The sequence below is a fragment of the Chanos chanos genome, chromosome 2, assembly GCF_902362185.1.
Source record: "Chanos chanos chromosome 2, fChaCha1.1, whole genome shotgun sequence".
NCBI classification, from domain to species: Eukaryota; Metazoa; Chordata; class Actinopteri; order Gonorynchiformes; family Chanidae; genus Chanos; species Chanos chanos.
Genome location: NC_044496.1, coordinates 31823777 through 31841560, shown reverse-complemented (window position 1 = coordinate 31841560; position 17784 = coordinate 31823777). Strand labels below are relative to the sequence as shown.

At 38.9% G+C, this 17784-nt stretch overlaps 1 protein-coding gene across 1 annotated transcript in view; it reads right to left on the bottom strand.

Annotated features, from left to right (window-relative positions):
- The window catches only part of magi2b (membrane associated guanylate kinase, WW and PDZ domain containing 2b), a 117734-nt gene that overhangs the window by 37491 nt on the left and 62459 nt on the right, over positions 1 to 17784 (bottom strand). Inside the window, exons 5-6 of the mRNA XM_030794276.1 lie at positions 15640 to 15859; positions 13314 to 13393 (exon numbers count right to left, since the gene is read on the bottom strand). Of these exons, the coding sequence (XP_030650136.1) occupies positions 13314 to 13393; positions 15640 to 15859 (300 nt within the window). The remainder of the gene's footprint in view (positions 1 to 13313; positions 13394 to 15639; positions 15860 to 17784) is intronic.

Genomic DNA, 17784 nt, shown 5'->3' with positions numbered 1-17784 from the left:
AAAGTAGAAAGATTGGGCGTGGGATCAAGAGATTACCCAGACTCAACCACATGCAGTGCGGGATATCATCTAATGTTAAATTGTCTTAGCATGGATTTCTGTACATGATCACTATTATGATTTCTATATACATACATGCTAGGTGATTGACAATAGGGAAAGGAGTAAAAAGATAGGCTCCAAGATGCTGAGAAGGGCCTTGGAGAGAGATCCAATTGTATGGGATACTGGCTATGCTGTCACATAGCCAAGTGCGCATGCTGGGCATGCAATGGGAGAAACGGTAATAAAACAATCACCACACAATAATCTGCTTATAAAGTACTAAAACATAATGCACATTTATTAAAATACAATATTATGGAGTGTGAAACATGATACTTTGATATGAAGCTTCAACTATGATACTTTTAAATGAAGCATCAATTCGCAAGCCTGTGGATGTAAGAGTAGAGCAGCGAGTAGCAGAGCCCACAAAGCAGGGTCTGAGGAAGGTCAGTGATGTGAAGCAGCATCTTGCTCAGTTTCTAAGAGCTAAGCTTTTTAGGGGAACCAGCCCACCTCCCCTCTCCAGATGCCATTATTTCCCCCCACAGGAGGATCTGAGAAATATAACGGCTAGGGCCAGGGACCAGACTCAGTACTCCAAAATTGATTGGGTGAACCTGGAGGTGGGAGGCACTGTTGTACTTCATGAATTGTTATTGTGAAAATGTAAAAACTGAATGACAGCATCTACTTGTATCTGTTGCGGGCCTTGCTTCAAAAATGGCGTGCTGCTACACAAGTTCCATCTGAGTGGGTTTGCCATCAAAGAGGGTTTGGAGGTGTTCAAATGTTGGAACACAGACTGGAAGCCAGCCCACTTTGTGGTTGATGACAGCATTGTTGAAATCAAGGCTGTTGAATCTGTGTTTGAGGGTATGGTGTTGCATATTTTTTATTCTTTTTATCTACCTTAATGTAGTGCTCGTATATAAATATAAATATAAATATCTTTTTTTTTTTTCTTTCTCTCTGCAAGGACCAACGCACTGCTATGCAACTTTCATAGAGAGAAGGCATGGGGAGAAGGGATACGGAAGCAGGACAATCAAGTGTCGAACAAAGAGGATGCTCTTGCAAAGATGAGGGCAACTGCCAGAGCAGACACCACTGAGCAGTATGAGGAGGCAGTGAAAGCCCTGATGGACAGCCCAAACTGGAAAGAAGACCATGCTTTTCAGAACTGGTTTTTAGACACCTGGTTGTCAGAGGTAAGGGTAAGCATAGCAAGCTCCTGCAAGGACAGGGAAAGGCAAGGATTGGTAAGAGTCAGGAATTCATCCATAGCACTTTGTGATCTCATGATGGTGTAATTGTACTGAATTGCTTGGTAATAAATTGTATTAATTGTTGATTTTTATTTAATTTACTTGTTTTATTTATTCAATAAATGGGTTGCTGTCTTTAAGGCAGAGATACTGAATATAGCCATCACAACAAACAACGGCATTGAACGTCAGAATGAGTCGTTCAAGCACAAGTACCTGGAGAGCTACAAGGACAGTATATTGTCAGAAATGCTGGAGATTGTGGTGCACACATATATCCCAGAACTGCAACGGAAGTAAGTTAACCATTTGTTATGTTATTAATGTTATTTCTAAGTGTTAATCTGTAGACAATGCGCTTCAGTATACAATTCATATGTTAGCATAACAACATTGTTTCACACTCAGGTGCACTGAAGGTAACGTGAGGTCATCATCGTTGTACAGACGATATAATGCCAATGTCCCTCCATTCCTGTGGGATAGACCCACAAACCTTGTGCAGCACATCATGAGTCGCATGGACAGCTCTCTCTCTGAGAGACATGTGGTTCATCTGAGTGACAGCATTTTCAGTGTGAGGAAGGAGACACATGAGGGCAAGTCTTATCAATGGGCATTTGGGATAGAGGACAACTTGTCATCATGCCAGTGTGATCACTGGAAACAGTACAAGTTACTATGCAAAAACTTCTGTGCCGTCTTCCAGTATGTCCCTGGCTGGACATGGCAGCAATAATCCCCAAAATACAGGGAACATCCACTTATTAACCTGGATGCAACGTGTTTCTCTATGACCCCCAGTCTCAGGAGATGAGTGGGGCACAGAGGTTGTCAGCCAGCCAGTCACTTGTGAGGGTAAGCTGTCTGATTAGTAATGTGTAACATAAATGAAGGACTTAAGCATTAGAACATATTTTTATGAAGATTAATGTCTAAGCCTGCGTAATCATTAAAATGTTAATCAATCTTAATTGTTTCAGGGGGTATGCATCACAAAGTGCAAAATCAATGAGAGAATGGTACCATGTGACCTCAGACTGTGGTTTGCCCCCACGCAGACGTGCAAGAAAAACAGATCTGGGACTTCCGGTTGAGCAGACCAGCGAATGGCGGTATAAGCGAGGCTCTCTCCCAACAAGATTTGAAGTATATCCCCGAAACTTTTAATAGTCTTTTTAATTGGTTAAATTTTGACATGAGTAGCCATGGGATGATTATGGAAACAAGGGGAAAACAGAAGAAAAGCACAAACTGACCTGATTTTAACGAAACAGAAGACCAAAATAGTAATGCTAACTCACAAGAAACTAGTGTTAGTATCAAAGACATAGGTCTGATTGACATGGGGAAAGCTAGCCTCAAAAATATTCTAAGTGAAATTAGAGAGTTTAGACAAGACAACCAGAGGCAATTCAACGACATAAACGCTGAAATAAATAAATCTAACAGGAGACTTGAAGAAGCAGAAGGACGTATCGAAGGGGAAGAAACACAGGTTCAGAATGTGGAGGCCGTAATCACAGAGTTGGTACAGATTCAGGAGCAACTCAGTAGCAGGCTGAATGACCAAGAGAGCCGGTCTAGGCGCCAGAGTATCAGGATCTTTGGGGTACCGGAGGGCTCAGAGGACAATACAATGTCGAGATTTCTAGAGGAGCTACTGAAGTCACAACTTGAACTCGAGTGTTCTATCTACCTCCAAATAGAACGAGCACACCGAGCCTTAGTCCCTAAACCGACAGGCATCAAGAGACCCAGATCAATAGTCATCAAATTCATGAGCTATAAAACGAAGGAAGAAACTCTGAGGTTGGCATGGGCAAAAAAAGCCTTAACTGGCAAGGGAAAAAAATCAGCATTGACCATGATTGTGCGCCGGATAACCTAAGGGGCCGCAAAAAATATACAGAGGCAAAGAGCATTTTGAAAGTTAACCAAATTCCCTTCAGGTCTCTCTTCCCTACAAGACTCAGAGTGAGTTACAGTGATGGAATGTAGACGTATAACTCTGTGGAGGAAGCAGACTCACTATCAGAATACAGCGACTGACTTGGAAGACGTTAAGCGGATAGATCGGATGTGGAAAATTGCACATGCGATCAACTTACAAAGAGAGACTGCAATCCTTTAGAAGACTGCCTCTTTCAGATGAATCCTGACTGAAATAATGAACCGTTGTAACTGATGTACTTGAGAACTTTAGGTCAGGTATGTTGTTTTGATTATAAATGAGGAAAAGTTCCACAAACTATAAAGTGCAATATTTTGGTTCAAATGGAAATGGAAACAGGGACTGGTTTTGCAAGCAATGTTGCTTTCTGAGGGCCCTCCACTACGCTTTCTCCAGTGAGAGAGGGAGGCATACCCTCCAGAGCTCTTTTGTCATCCGAATTCTGTTATGCTCCGCAACCAGGGGACCAATGTGGAAGTCACAAGTTCATTTGGATATTATCTTTTCTTGTTAAGTTTTTTTCGTTCATTTAAATGTTACAAGTCGCAGTTCTGTAAAGCAACAAGGGAGATACTGATAAATATAATTTATTTGAGGTGTGAATCAACAACAGACATCACGGTTATGCAACGGAGTAGACTAGATCAATTCAAAATAATATCTCGAAATGTAAACAGAGTTCTCAGTCCTGTCAAACAAACTCAAATTCTTACTAAATTGAAAAGAGATAAAGCCCATATAGCATCTTTACAGGAAACTCATCTCTCTGATGTAGAGCATGTTAAATTGAATAAGTTAGGTTTTAAAAAAAAAATTCATCACATAAATCAGGCCATAGACAAGGAGTGGCCATTTTAATTTCTAGTATTGTAAATTATGAACATATGTCAGATATCAAAGATAAAGAAGGGAGGTTTATTTTGATAAGGGGTAAAATAGAGGGGACTGAAGAGTATTTTAAAATATATATGCCCCACATGGAAGTGACTGCAGTGTTTTCAAAAAAATCTTTAATTTGATGGCACCTGAAACCCAGGGCATACTTATTTGTGGAGGCGATCTGAATGTACATCTTAACCCTAAATTAGACTCTTCAAAACCAGATAACCAATACCTACTGTATTTAGTTAAACAAATTAAGTATTTGATGCAGGATAATGGGATTATATAGATGTATGGAGGGAATTTTTCCCACAGGCATGGACTACACTCATTATTCCCACTCACATGTGGTTTACTCTTGAAAAGATTATTTTTCGTCTTTAAAAGAGATAGGCATAGAATAGCTGATTGTGGTAGATCTTTCAAATCATGCCCCAATATTTATTTCCTTTCGTTTAAATCGCGGACTGAAATCCACTCAGATTTAACTCAGATTTACTGAATAACCCCCAAGTTAAGGAAAACATTAAGACAGAGATTAAGTTGTACACGGAACAGAATGATAATGGTGAGGTGTCTCTGCCTATTCTTTGGGATGCAGGTAAAGCAGTGTGGAGGGGGAAGATTATTGCAGTTTCTTCTTTAATGAAAAAAACAAGGCAACAGAAGCTCAGTGTACTACAGTCACAATTAAAAGAACTACAACAGCAACATAATCAGCGGGGCGGACAAAATATTAGCCAAGAAATTAAAAAATTAAAACATGAGATTGATAACCTGTACACCCAAGAAATACAGAGGAAGCTCGTGTTCCTGAAACAGAAATATTATGCAGCTGGAAGCAAATCAATGAAATTATTAGAAAGAAAATTACGAAAACAAGAAGCAGACTTAACTATATACAAAATACTAGATCCTGTAACCAAAGCAATCCACGGCCGTGTCCGACAGGCATACTACATACTACTCGCATACTAATTTTGACGTAAAATTAGTAGCCTAAGTAGTATGCAGTACGTGAAAAATAAAAATTTTGCAGTACACGACAGTTACCCGGATGATGTACTACTCTGGCGAAAATTTAGTGTACAACCGGAGCTCACTTCGTCGGGTACTGCATCCCATGAAGCAACGCGGTGATTTTCAACTGACAAAAAATTTTAAAAACATGGCGGACACTGACAGAAGCGGCTTCAACTTCAACTGTAGTTGCAGTTTCGAATATAAATGTATCAGTTGCATATTTTGGTGTAATAAGTCTTCATACGCTTTCTTACAGGGCTACTTTTGATAGATATTTGTTGTAGTCATGTGTTGTTCGATTTTAACAGATAGCCCAACCAATAGCAAACGTGTAGTACACTACACAGAAGTTCTCATAATTGCGTACCATACTGTATACTAGCGTGTGGAGTAGTGTGCAGTACGCAGTGTATACTAGGCTAGTATGCCATTTCGGACACAGCCCACAATAAACTACCTGTTGGAAAGGCCGCTCCTCCGCGCGTGCGTCACGCAGAACTTTCCAGTGAGTCCCTGAGAATTGAATACCAAAGCGAAGTACTCGGGAGAAGCCCCGCGTGTTAAGTGTGCGTCATTGCCGTAAAAATGAGTTCTACCCTTTTAATTGATATATTCATTGTTAGTTTGGCCCTTTCCCAATATATTTAGTATTGCTATAGTTCATGGGGTTTGTAGCAAAGCTTGTCTACCTCGCATTATGTCGCTGTAAATAGAGTTTACTGCCTGTTCGCTGAAACTGATGCGGTCAAGTTTATGTCATATCGCCGTCGGTTAATTCCTTATCCGTTGTACAAATGTACATTGTTTAGACTTGGCATGCCACAGCTGCTGCCGTTATTGTGTGTGTGAAATGTTCGCTTGTTGCGAATTGAAACTAGCCTGGTAGCTATATTTGTTTGGTCTCCTGGAGCTTCACGTTCGCCTTGTTGTTAATTCGTAAAGCGCCACTAGATGGCATTGTTGGACTGGATTCGTTCCTTAATGTACTGTAACGTCAACGCAACTTCCCTGTTTTAACAACACAATATTTATATGACTATTATTAATGTAAATAATATAAATTATTGTTTGTAAACACCTGTCTGTCACGTTAACGTAAATGTGGTTTTGCTGTTTACTCCTGTTACAGACCACACTGATACATACAATCTTATCCTGCTGTGTTTGCTGTGCTTGGATGATCAAGTAAAGTTTGAATTGCATTTGACGGACTACTGTGTGTTCTGACCGACACCCCAGGAAGACACCCACTTCAGTCATACTACGCCTTATAAAGTCCATCCATTCACCGCCCATCCAACACTACCTGAAATTCAAAGTAAATTTGAATCCCACTACAAACATTTGTGCTCTACGCCGCACGATCAGAGTGACTGTAAAACTGATTCCTTCTTACAGTCTATTAATATTCCCTCAGTCACTATGGACCAAAATGAGATGCTTAAATCCGAAATAACAGAGGAGGAGTACGTTTAGCGATTTTCAGACCCTTAAGGCACGCATTTTCTCCCTGAAGTTGGTGTAGCCATTTCATGCCAATTTTCCTGAGAAGGACAGAACATTTTGATATTCTTTTTAACTGTGATTTAGAGGTTATTTTAGTAACCGCTGTTCTACAAAACTTGAAAATGCTGTGTTCTTGTTAGTAATTGGATTTTACAATGACTAACGTTTCATTAGTTGTAATTGTTTATTCTTTAGGTAATATAGAGTATAATGAGAGATGTTTGAATATGAGTTCTGACCTTAATCACTATAGGTCAGGTTTTTTGTAACCCCCTGGAGTTGAGCCTGGATACCGTTGGATTGGATGTTTGATGGTGAGCTACAGCCCCACGGAGTAGAAATCCAAATTGCATGCAGAAGATCAAAACCTCGGGTTCCAAGGACTTTGTCCATACTCACACACAGCCAACTCACTCTGCAGTGCGGTAGGATGAACACTTACTACTTCCACGGTGGTAACAGAACGACTGGATAGTTGTGGATGATACTCATATCTGTGACTGAGGGAAATTGGGACCTTGAATGAATCTTGGATCTAGAGACTTATGTGTGAATTAGAATTGTGTTTATTTTTCCAGTTACCCGGGTAATAGCTTAATTGTGTTTTTACAAATGTTTATTGTTTTCTTTACATCCTTTCATTAAAAGGAAGCATTGTACTTCCAGAAAGAGATATTGTATCAGTGTTGATTCCAGTGTATTGTCTGGTCTTTCCTGGCTCCATAGTCAATCCTGGTGACTTCTGATAACCTGGCCCAAAGTAGATATCACACCTAGTAATTCATAAAACCTTTATTATATTTTATAACTTCTAGTAAAAAGGGTTACAAGTCTTCTTCCCTTCCTACTGTGATGACATCACTCCAAACTTTTGGGTCATTCTCAGGCTACACAATAAATGTACAAAAAACACAAGTACTCTCCTACAACTATGATCCCCCACATGTCATTAGAAAACAACAGAGATTTGACTGCCAGGCAAATTCAATGAAATACTTAGGTGTACATTTATCTAAAGACTTAGATAAGCTTAGGTCTATAAATAATAACACTGAATTCCAAAATAAAAGCAGACATCGCTAGATGGAATCTAGTTCTTTTTTAGGCTTAGAAACAAGAGTAGCATCAGTGAAAATGAGTGCATTACCTAGACTCCTGTACCTCTTTCAGACACTTCCAGTAGAAATCCCTGAAACACAATTTCCTGAATGGGACAAAATCAGTTCAAGATATCTGTGGCAAGGTAAAAAACAGAGGATACTGTATAAAACACTCAAACTGAGAAAAAATAAGGGAGGAATGGCTCTGCCCTCTCTAAAAGATTATAATTTTGCCGCTCAGCTGAGAGCATTTATATGCTGGTGTAATCCCAGTTACTCAGCACGTTGGAAGGGCATTTAAAGTTCACTGTCAAATGGTGTCCCAATGCAAGCAATGATAGCAGATAAGAAGTTAACCCATGGATTGGCTTACCCCTGAAGATATGGGATGATGTCATTAAAACTTATAACTTAAAGAGCCTTGTAAAGACTCTAAGATGGTGCTCTTTTGATACAGAGTTTGTTCCTAATACTTTAAAAAACAGATTTAAACTATGGGCTAACAAAGGACTTTCTGCCTACTGAGCTATCATGACCAATGCCGAACAACAAGATTTCCAAACCTTAAAAGAAAATTTTGAATTGGAACAAAGGGACTTCTACAAATACTTACAAATGAGACACCACTTCTATCAGGAAATAAAAAGGAGAAATACAAAAGAAACTTATAAAAACTGTATTTTAGAACCATTTTACTTAGCAAATACATCACAAGGCTGTTCCAAAATTGTGTCTAAACTCTACAACACTTTTTTTGGCCCACACTGTACATAAAAGAAAAATGTGAATGGAGGTGGTGAAATGAGGATATCCATTTTGGAGTACGAGCTAACGTTACACAATGATGAGGAAGAGAGCTATTTCTCTGATATATTGTTATTTATATGGATATAGAGTGCATATTCGAGACTTCTTAACCGTAAACAAAAATGTAACTTATGGGTTGAGTGTTTTTGGGCTGTGTGATTCTGTTGGCCAGTGACCGCTGCAACAACAGCAACAACAACAAAATTTATTTAGAGCCCAATATCAGTTTTAAAGTTTCAAAGGGCTTTACATCTGAACGGGTAGGAATTAAACTAAACTATGACAGGAGAGCCTACAGGGATAGTCTGAGACTACATAATAGTCAAATTGAAATTATATTATCCATAATTTCAGAAAAATAGATAAGTCTTTAGTTTGTTTTTAAAGGTATTCAGTTTCAAAGTTATTCAGCCTACCTAATTTCTAAAGGTAGACTATTTCGGAGGAAGGTAAAGGCTCGGTAGCCAGCTGACTTCTTTTTAACTCTTGGAATGACTAATACTCCAGTATCTTGAGAGCGCAGGGTACGAGGAAGGTTATAGGTTGTAATTAAGTCTGAAGGTAGGCCGACGCAAGCCCATGTAGAATTTTGTATACCAACAAGAGGACCTTAAAATCTGCCCTTTAATGAATTGGGAGCCAATGAAGGTCAAACTTCTTTGTTTGGGTCAGGATTCTGGCAGCAGCATTCTGGACAAGCTGAAGACTTTTGATACTAGATGTAGGTGGACCAGAGTACAGAACATGGAAATAATCGAGGCGAGACGTGACAAATGCGTGAAAAATAGTTTCTGTGTTGGCCATACTTAGCATGGGCCTAATTTTAGCGGTATTACAGAGGTGATAAAAGGATTTGGTAGAGTTTGATATGAGTGACAAGCGAGAGACTAGAGTCAAAAATCACACCAAGGTTTTTAGCTGTAGAGTTTTAAGAGATGATGCAGTTGTTAAAACTTAGGGTAAGATCACTAAAAAGATGCTTATGCGTAGGGGGACCAAGGACCAGCATTTCAGTTTTGCCTGCATTAAGCATCAAGAAATTTGAAGACATCCAACCCTTAATAGCACAAAGACATGCTTCAAGGTTAGCCAAGTCAGAGCAGTCATTGTGTTGGATAGGTAAGAAAAACTAAGTATCATCAGCATATCAATGGAAGTCAGTGTTATAACTACAAATAATGTCGCCAAGGGGGAGCATGTAAATAGGGAAAAAGAGAGGGCCAAGGACTGACCCCGGGGGAACATCATAGTTAAGTTCACTGTACTCAGTTTTTCTAACCTAAAACTTTCTTCTGAGAAATTGAGATCAATTGCAATACCTTTAGTTCCATTTTTTTCTTTTTAATTTCGAAACACAAGAAAGCTACCATGTGATAGACATTAAGGGATTACTTTATCAGTAACTGTTCTGATAACCGCCATTTTTGTTAAACAATTTCACGCTGTAGCTTGCTATAGCACACAAGCCTCAGGCAATCCACAGTGTTTCGTGAGCATTTAAACAGCAGAATCTTGCAAATCAGACAAGTGCATTTTCCATTAATATTCCCTGACATCGGGCAGAGAGCAGAAGGTACAATTATCCACCAATTACAAGAACGTGGTATATTAAACGCTAGACTACTTATTAAAGAGAAATAATATTATCACAAAATGACATTGATACCCAGATAGCAAACTGACTCCACACTGGCTCCGGAACAGATCACACTGGCTCTGGAACAGATCATTTACTCTATTTACGCAACTGGTGTTAATTATCCTGTGAATTGTTCTTTTTATGGCTAATCTAGGTGGATAACGGGACAGGTTGAAATTAATGATAGATTTAAAGGTATGGTTTGTGCTTCCCCTATTTCCAGCTCATCCGCTGCCACTGTAAATCACACTAATCCTCAAATAGTACCGAATTGTACTTTTTAAAAAAAATATATTGATGTAACTACATACACATGTCAGCATGCTATATAAATATTGAAAATCAATGCATTTATTGACTACTAATTACCAAAAATCGCAGTTCTGTCTCTCTGTATTTACGCATTAATATTGCCCACCAAGAACTTCCTGGAACTATCTGAAGTCTACGTGAGCCACATGACAATCAAGCATTTTGAACTTCCGCTGACACGACTCTCCCTGTAAACAAAACCACTCACTACTCATTATATAGGGCACTATATAGTGAGTCAGCCACTTTGTAGTGCTGTCCGAATGTGTAGTGAACCCTATTTAGTTCACTCAAAGTATCCCACAATACATCGTGAAAAGTAGGGTACAATCGATGTACCCTACATCGACTCACTAAGACCATCATGCATTGCAGGCAAGTCTTTACAGACCAATCAGGTGCAGATGTTCTGGCGTTTGTTTATGCGACAGAGATAAAACATTAAGAATATCCAGTGCATAATTATGTAGTAGCGTAACATCCAAATAGTGTCCGAAATGTATCAACAGCTGTCTGCCCGTATCCCCTAGTGAGTGTTCTATGTAACAAACACTGTATAGTGAGTAGGGAGTAGTGAGTAGGGAGTGATTCTGGACACAGCAGCTCTCTCTACATGGCTCTGGTTGCCTTACAACGAAACAACCAATCACAGCAGTGTAGAGTTTAGAGCAGAGAGTCCCTCCGGCTGATCCAATCTAGCACCAACCCTAAAACAAACGTTTGCCTTTTCATCTTAAAGATTTCAAATCTTAAATAGCAAGTGTTTAATTTGTTTATTTATTCATTTACACTTAAGATTTATTTATTATGCTGAAAGAAAAATACAGTAGCCTAATAAGTCTATCCTGTTGATGACGAGAAATTATTATTTTATAGCTAGCAATGCCATGACTTTATTTTAAACTGTTTGATTTGTTTATTCATTTAGGCTACACATTGTTTTTAAAGTTTAAAGTAAAATAAAAATTAGGCTATAAGAGCTTGAAACAGAAATGCATGTGCGCTGGCCGTCTCATTATTCCGACATATCCATATGGTAGCCCGACGTTATGTCGGCAATTCAAATTGACGCCAATTCAAATCTTGCGTCATATGCAGCTGTCTTTTATTGATCTTTAAATGCGCAAAAATATGTTCCCATGGCTCTGTTGCATTTGACTATGTTAATGTGGTCAAAATTATCACTGATACTCATGCCAGCAGATTTTCTGATTGTCAGTGATTGTCAGTGGAAAAAAAAAGAACGTATAGTCGAATCTTTGTATTGAACAACCATATTCGATTCGATTGACAGAATTCAGGTACAGCCCTAGTACTGTGCACCTGACATCTATCCTTTCAATTAATGAATGCATCTGCCAAAGCACAGTAAAAGCTCTCACGTTTCTTCTTATTCTTTTTCAGTGTTTGGACCACCTTAAACATCCCTCCTTAAATCCACAACCCTCCTCCTCCAGTTTCTATGGCAACCACAGGAGAAGTCTCTTTTTCTAGTTCTTTTCTGTTCTTCAGTCTGCGTGGTTATCTATGTTTGACTGAATGTGTATGTGTGTCTGGAATGTGAGTGAGCAGAAACAGCGTGAATGTATGTTGTATGTGTGTAATCTGGTGACCACATTCATGCATGTTACAATTCTGTGTCTTGACTCAACAGCTGAAGCAGATATCGTTCAGACTGAGTGTCCTGAGAGAGCAAAGACACCAAACATCTGACAACAGTCTCCGAAGTTCTCCAGAGAGATGGGAAAACATTTGAGAGGTCTAGGGAAACATCTGGTCAAATCTAATACACATAGACGCACACACACATGCACCAATTCACACGTTTTATTGCTGTAGTGACAAATGGGGTATTCCTAAAGCTACAAATCAGATGAACCTCTCTATCATTCCTCCTTCATCGTCATTATTAGTGTAAAGTCTAATGACTAAAATTTACATATGAGAGAAATACAGGTCAGTCCAGTTTACAGTGACTATAAACAGACCTGAAAATCCTCAGGTACAGCAATATTAGTATTCATCTCACAAAAAGCCACTTAAATAGCCTGCAAAAAGAGATATTGATTTTAAGTTTGCCATTAGATTACATTCCCCCTTGGCAGAAGACTATGAGGATGAAGAATTTGATTAGAGAGCAATACAGGGCTGTTTCGCACAATACAGGGAATGCATCAAATCATAATATTTCACATCCATAACCACACATTCAAACACCCACAATCAAACATTTTACAGAACTACATAAGATCAATGAACGAATGAATGAATGAATGAAATTAAAAAATGAATGAAGGAAGGAACTAATGAATGAAAGAATATACGAATGAATACAAATTTACATTGAATGCAAATGTGCATTAACAATTAACTCTATAAATACTAAAGATCTTACAAAGAAGACAAGAGTGGGTGAAATTTTGAACATTTTATATGCCTAGTAACACTATTTTCAGTCCTGCTCTCTCAGTACAAACTGCACAGAGTGTTTTGCAGAAAACTTGATAATTATTATGACAAGCCATTAGCGTGGATTAAGAGACTTTATCAACGTCACCTATGCTTGCCAGGTGCTGAATGTGCACTCTTGCATTTTGTGAGTAACTCTTCACACCTGCACTTGGACACCTGTTCCCTGAGTATCCATATCAAACTCACACAATCACATACTCCCTGAGTAACCTAGAACAAGCTCAGGAGGGCCCCAAACGACAAACTGACCACTGTTAGTATCTGTGACAGCAGAGCAAATGGAATAAGCAGTAGAACAGACTTACCATCGTCTTCACACTCCTCCGGGGGCTTGGCCCTCTTAGCCAGACGAGGATCGAGCCATGAGGTGGTTTTGGTGTTGTGACTGGGGACAAAAGACAGTAACACAAACACATTATACTGCTTTATCTACATGACACAGCACTAGCCTGGAAAAAACCTGCAGTCTGAGAAATACCCCACTCTAGTATACTCATACAATATTCACACAGCACCACTAATATACCAGTAACTAATACCAGTAACTAATACTACACACTACTGTACTCATACAACCCTAATATTATACAAAATTTACATTTATTCATAGCAGATGCTTTTATCCAAAGGAAATACCAATACGATACTCCACTACACTCACAACACTAATGTTATATTAACACTATATTCACACAACACTAATAAAATACTTATGCTGCATTCCACTACATGCACAACACTAGTGTTATATTAACACTACACTTGCACAACACTAATGTTATATTAACACTATATTAACACAACACTAATAATATACTAATACTATATTCCACTACACTCACACCACTAATGTTATATTAACACTAGACTCACACTGCACTAATTATATGCTAATACTACACTTCACTACACTCACAACACTAACACTTTATTAACACTACACTCACACAACACTAATAATGTGCTAATACTACACTCCACTACACTCAGACCACTAATGTTATATTAACACTACACTCACACAATACTAATTATATGCTAATACTGCACTCCACTACACTCATGCCACTAATGTTATGTTAACACTACACTCACACAACACTAACAATATACTAATACCACATTCCACTACACTCACACAACACTAATGTACTAACCATAAGGAGAAATGTACTCAGCACTAAGAGGAAGTAAAAGGATTTACTTTACTGTTCCATACAAGCTGGCTCCTGTCTATTATTAAATATTACGATATATATGAGCCATCATCTCATGAGTGACTATGTTGATTTTATGTCTATTTTTTTGGCATGGATCATACAAGGTTTGGGATGTTGGTCTGTCAACAGTCCATTCCATCACATCAAAGACATGCTCTGTTGTATATAGCATACCAGTGGCATAGATCACTGTTTACAGCAGATAAGAACATTAGTTTGATCATGGGATAGTTGTCTGATTACAGGACAGTTGTTTGATTACAGGACAGTTGTTTGACTAAGTTTGGACATTGCTGAATGGTTACTATGGCGGCATTGTAAAATGGATCCACAGTTATGTGTGAGCATGGAGTATACCTAATGTTTTTGGGGCAGACATTTGATTAAGGGGCAGACGTGTGTGTGTGTGTGTGTGTGTGTGTGTGTGTGTGTGTGTGTGCGCGTTTGCCTGCAGTATGTTCAGTATCTGTCAGACGACTGTGTAATTCACTAATCACTTACATGATTGGGTTCAAGGACTGACGGATGGTTACCATGGTGTCACTCTAAAGTGGCAATTTTATACAACACTATGTGTGGGTGTTAATGTGTAGGTGTTTGTGTGTAGGTCTTAGTGTAGATGGGTGTGAGTTTTTGTGTGGATGTCTATGTGACTGGTGCATATGTGACTGCATTTAGTGTATGTTGTGTTGGTGGAGTGTGTTTAGACGTTGTTTATGTTAGGGGTGTGTGTGTGTGTGTGAGAGAAAGACTGTGGGTATCACACAGATGGAGGTGTGTGTACTGTAGGTATGTTTGTATGGGCTGTTTATGTTTAAGTGGCTGATTATTGGGGAGAGAATTCTTATTGGGCATTGTTGTATGGTTACTATACCAACACTGCCAAACAGAACTCTCAACAGTCTGCGGCATTCAGTTAAAATAAATTTTGTGTTTGTGTGTGTGTGTAGGAAAATTGCATGCCACACAAAAAACAGTTTCACTTAGAAATGTAATAGCAACCAACTTCAGTTTGTTCTGGATATTCATGCCAAAATTTAACATGTCCACCCTGACAGATGTAGTAGGTGAAGAGCTGATCACTAATACACTGGAAAAAACTGAATAACTGGCGCAGGAAATATCACAACCATATCATGCAAAAAAAAAGTCACAAGTCCCTCTCTAACATAGAATCTGATTGCTCATGGCCATATGTGCAAATGAACAATTGTGCTTTTACAGCTTTATGAAGCATTTCCTTAGCCTAAGGAAATATTCACTACTGGTGCCCAGACAAAATGCTGCTCTTTTCTCACGTACCACACCCACTTGCCCATAACTCCCAGTATCAGCTCGGCCCTTCACACTGAACATAACCCTCAAGATCTGTACGGTCCATCAGGCAGAGGACACTGTGAAGCTGACTTACTCAATGAAGTAAACTTCTCCTTTGTCTGTGTAGGCCATTTCCCAGTTATCAGGCAGGGGCCCCAGGTCATCATTTGCCTGGGGGTCCTGGGGAGATTTTGGGGCCTCGCCATCTTCCTCTGGGGCATCGGTGGTGGTGAGAGTCGGAGTTTCAGGTAGGCATGGCTGGAGGGGCACCTCCCCTGAGCCGTCTGTGCTCTTATCCTCATGCTCGCTCGACTCTGTGGGAGAATAAAGCATGTGAGAGAGAGAAAGGGCGAGAGAGAGAGAGAGAGAGAGAGTGTGTGAGTGTGCGAGGCAGTGCTGTGAGTCAGCCTTCCATCTGAAGGGCTAATCTGACCTCTGAGTCATACAGAGAGAGGGGGGGGTGTATATATATATATATATATATATATATATATATATATATATATATATATACACACACACACACAATATATATATATATTGAAAGGCTAATCTGACCTCTGATTCATACAGAGAGGGGGTGTGTGTGTGTGTATATATACATACATATATATATATATATATATATATATATATATATATATATATATATATATATATATATATATATATATATATTAAGAGAGAGAGAAATAGAGGGAGCGAGAAGGAGAAGCAAACAACCCCACTGATGAATTGAAGGTGATATGCTCTTTAAAAATAAATGTGAGTCTCTAGACAGAGGGAGAATCCTACAGGGGCCCTGTGTGATGTGGCCCATAACAGGATTAGGATCCCAACATGTGTGCCACTTTTCACAGGCTGCTATGAAAGGCCCTGGTCACACAGTAGTGTTGAAATAAATTTCAATTTCTGAGTCCAATACATATCCTGTTTCAGCCCACATACAGATATATTTCTGTTGGTCCACAGTGGTGTATACACCCAACACACTTTCTCCAAGTCTATAGTACTAGAAGGCATATATTTTTTCCCATGACATGAATGTAACCTATTAGCATGAATGTAAACTACTAGCATGAATATGACACATTAACATGAATGTAACCTATTAGCGTGAATGTAACGTATAGGCTTGAATGTAACCTGTTAGCAGAATTTAATCCATGAGCATGCATCTGTATCTACAGAGCTTCTAACTTATAGCTCTTTTCCACTAGGACGGTGCTGGTGCCCGTGCCCGTGCCCGTGCCCGTGCCCGTGCCGGTGCGGAGCCAGTGCTGCCTTGATGCCTTTTGAGAACCGGCCCGCATTTCCACTGGTTTGGGAACCGAACGCTACATAGCGAAAGTTTGAGTAATTTCCATGGAGCGTGGTAAAGTTGGTTTTATATTCGCATATTCGCTTGATATTCGGCGGCCTTGTAAGGGACCGTCTGCAAATTACACATTTTATGGATGTTTGCCTTTTCACATGCTCGTTGGTATTAAAAGAATATTCACTGAAAATTAATAAAATCAACTGTACACCTCTTCAACATTCTAGTGATTCCAAAATTAAGTAACTGACTTCCCACAACGCATATTTAGAAGAAATTCTCTGTTTCAGGAGGTTTCTTAGAGAAATAAACACTAAAAATACATAAAATTACCTTTTCTCATTCTACATTAGAGTGTATCACTTACTACAGGTGAGAATTTGTCTAAAAAGTGAAATTACTAGTAACTAAAGAGGATTTACTTCTGAAAAATATTCACTAAAAATCAACGACATGACCTTTTCTCATTCTGATTGCTGTAGTACTTCACAATAACAGTGTCTTGCTTACTACAGGTGAGATTTTTCAGAAAGGTCAACATGCATGGAAGCAGGAGTCATTTATTTCTGAAAAATATTCACTAAAAATCAACGACATGACTTTTTCTCATTCTGATTGCTGTAGTACTTCACAATAACAGTGTCTTGCTTACTACAGGTGAGATTTTTCAGAAAGGTCAATGTATATGAAAGCAGGGGTCATTTATTTTTGAAAAATATTCACTAAAAATCAACGACATGACTTTTTCTCATTCTGATTGCTGTAGTACTTCACAATAACAGTGTCTTGCTTACTACAGGTGAGATTTTTCAGAAAGGTCAATGTATATGAAAGCAGGGGTCATTTATTTTTGAAAAATATTCACTAAAAATCAACGACATGACTTTTTCTCATTCTGATTGCTGTAGTACTTCACAATAA